Source organism: Austrofundulus limnaeus, unplaced genomic scaffold (assembly GCF_001266775.1).
Source record: "Austrofundulus limnaeus strain Quisiro unplaced genomic scaffold, Austrofundulus_limnaeus-1.0 Scaffold235, whole genome shotgun sequence".
In the NCBI taxonomy this organism is placed as follows: domain Eukaryota; kingdom Metazoa; phylum Chordata; class Actinopteri; order Cyprinodontiformes; family Rivulidae; genus Austrofundulus; species Austrofundulus limnaeus.
This window is the reverse complement of record NW_013952637.1, coordinates 647,711-649,621: the sequence shown is the minus strand read 5'-3', so window position 1 is coordinate 649,621 and position 1,911 is coordinate 647,711. Positions and strand designations below refer to the sequence as shown.

The 1,911-nt window shown below is 40.4% G+C and overlaps 1 protein-coding gene across 1 annotated transcript in view; it reads right to left on the bottom strand.

Moving 5' to 3' along the window:
• pik3ap1 (phosphoinositide-3-kinase adaptor protein 1) overlaps positions 1-1,911 on the bottom strand; it is a 64,906-nt gene that overhangs the window by 1,424 nt on the left and 61,571 nt on the right. Inside the window, exons 18-19 of the mRNA XM_014019900.1 lie at positions 1,543-1,613; positions 723-826 (exon numbers count right to left, since the gene is read on the bottom strand). Coding sequence (XP_013875354.1) covers positions 723-826; positions 1,543-1,613 — 175 coding nt within the window. The remainder of the gene's footprint in view (positions 1-722; positions 827-1,542; positions 1,614-1,911) is intronic.

Below are 1,911 nucleotides of genomic sequence, written 5' to 3'. Positions count from 1 at the left end.
GAAAATCCTCCACCTCAGACGTTCAGAGATGTAACTATCTGCGATACTGTGGTCACTCTCCATGTAACATCAATTATGCTAATGCTAGCTGTCTGTCACGTTCTCTCGTCCTGGCCACACCTCCGCTCTCTAACCCCCACAGGGTGGGTAAGATACGCTTTAATGTTTTATTGACCACAWTGCAAACCAAAATAAAAAGATTTTGTTGAATAAAACGGGAGACCAAGCTATGTGGAAACATGTACATAACTGTAATGGAGGCGCCTTTACCGAATATTCCGGTGATTTTACGGCGTCTTTTAAAAGTGAAACGAGAGCGCCACCACATTTTATAATATGATAAATGCATATTGTCATAAAATTAAAGGACCTTCGGAGGGTTAAATATAAATTAAAGCCCATTTACAGTAAATTTGTTGTAAGAACCCGACAGGCAGTAAAAAGCTGCGCTTCTCAAACATTTTATAGAAGCGATTTCTGATCAGACCACTTGTGAAGTTCACTGATCTGAGCTTTTCTCGGAACAAACCCAGGAGGGTATTTTTAGGTTTTCAGAGCGTTTAGCGTCCACGCCTTCCTCTTCTTCAGCTCACAGCTGTGAACTCACTGACGGGTGACAGCTTCCTCCTCGCCCCCGCAGCCTGACTCGGCCTCGGTTCCATCGACTCGCTGCTGCTTTTTTTCTCACTTGGTTCTGAACGCGCCCCGGGTTCGGACCTCACCTTTCAGGGATCCGAGGAGGAATCCTGGGAGGAGGAACGAGAGGAGCGGTGTCTGACGGCCGAGGAGGAGGCCGAGGCGGAGGAGGGAGACTCTCCACTGCGTCCTTTAAAAAAATAAAGTATAATAACTTAAAAAAAAGTTTCACAATAAAAATCTTACCGCTTCTGTGAATCAGCCGAACATTTAGCTGATTCCCACCAGATTTAGTGTTGGTTTGTCTCTGTTAGCAAAATATCTCTTGGACAATTGGAGAGATTTTAATGAAACAAAACAGCTTCAACTTTTCCAAACACAAGCAGGTGACAGGCATTCCTAAAAGCACGTCAAACTAAAGGCCCGCGGGCCAAATCTGGCCCTCATTAACATTTTGTCTGGACCCGAAGGTAATTTTTTTTCGTTTTTGGTTTTATGGATTCTCTTTTTCTTCTCATGACAGCTGGCCAAACTGAAAGCCAAATAAAATAAAATTGAATTTTTCCGTTATTTTTGGTGTGGAAAGAACCACAGAGAATTGATTTTAATTATCTTTTCTGTTTTCTGTTTTTATTTTGAAGTAATGCATTAGAAATGAAGGCTAATTATGTCTTTCTAAATTTAATCTTTCTTTTTATCCATTAGGTTATGTGTGTTTTAAAAGCTCCATAAAACACAAGTTGAAAAATATTTGCATTTTTACTAGAATATTATCTTCAATAAATTTTGAAAGGAAACGGCACTCGACTCGTAACAAGTTCTGAATTTTTGGCCTCCTTGTGTGACTCAGTCTGGCCCTCCTTCCTTAAATAAATGCTAAGAAATAAAAACGCAGGTCAGACTCGCCTCGAACTCGGGTTCGGTCCCGCTGCTGTAGCTGTAGGTGCTGTGAGTGCTCAGTCTGTTGCTCTCAGTGCCTGAAAAAAAAAAAAATTTTTTTTAAATGAATCAAACCACAACGTGTCTATTTTCTCTGAGGCTGCTGCTCGCGGTGAATGATTGCTCAAGTCTGAACAACAAGCAGACAGCAGTTGTCTAACTTGTCTCCGCAGAGAGACGGTAAAACAAACCGACACGACATGAAGTGTTTTACATTGAGTTTTAACAACTTTTTAAATTATTTTAAGTTTCAAGATTATATTTAGATTTGTGAAGGTTTATCAAAACCATCTGCTTTATGGAGAAAACTTTAAATATAACATAGCTGCTTGGTAT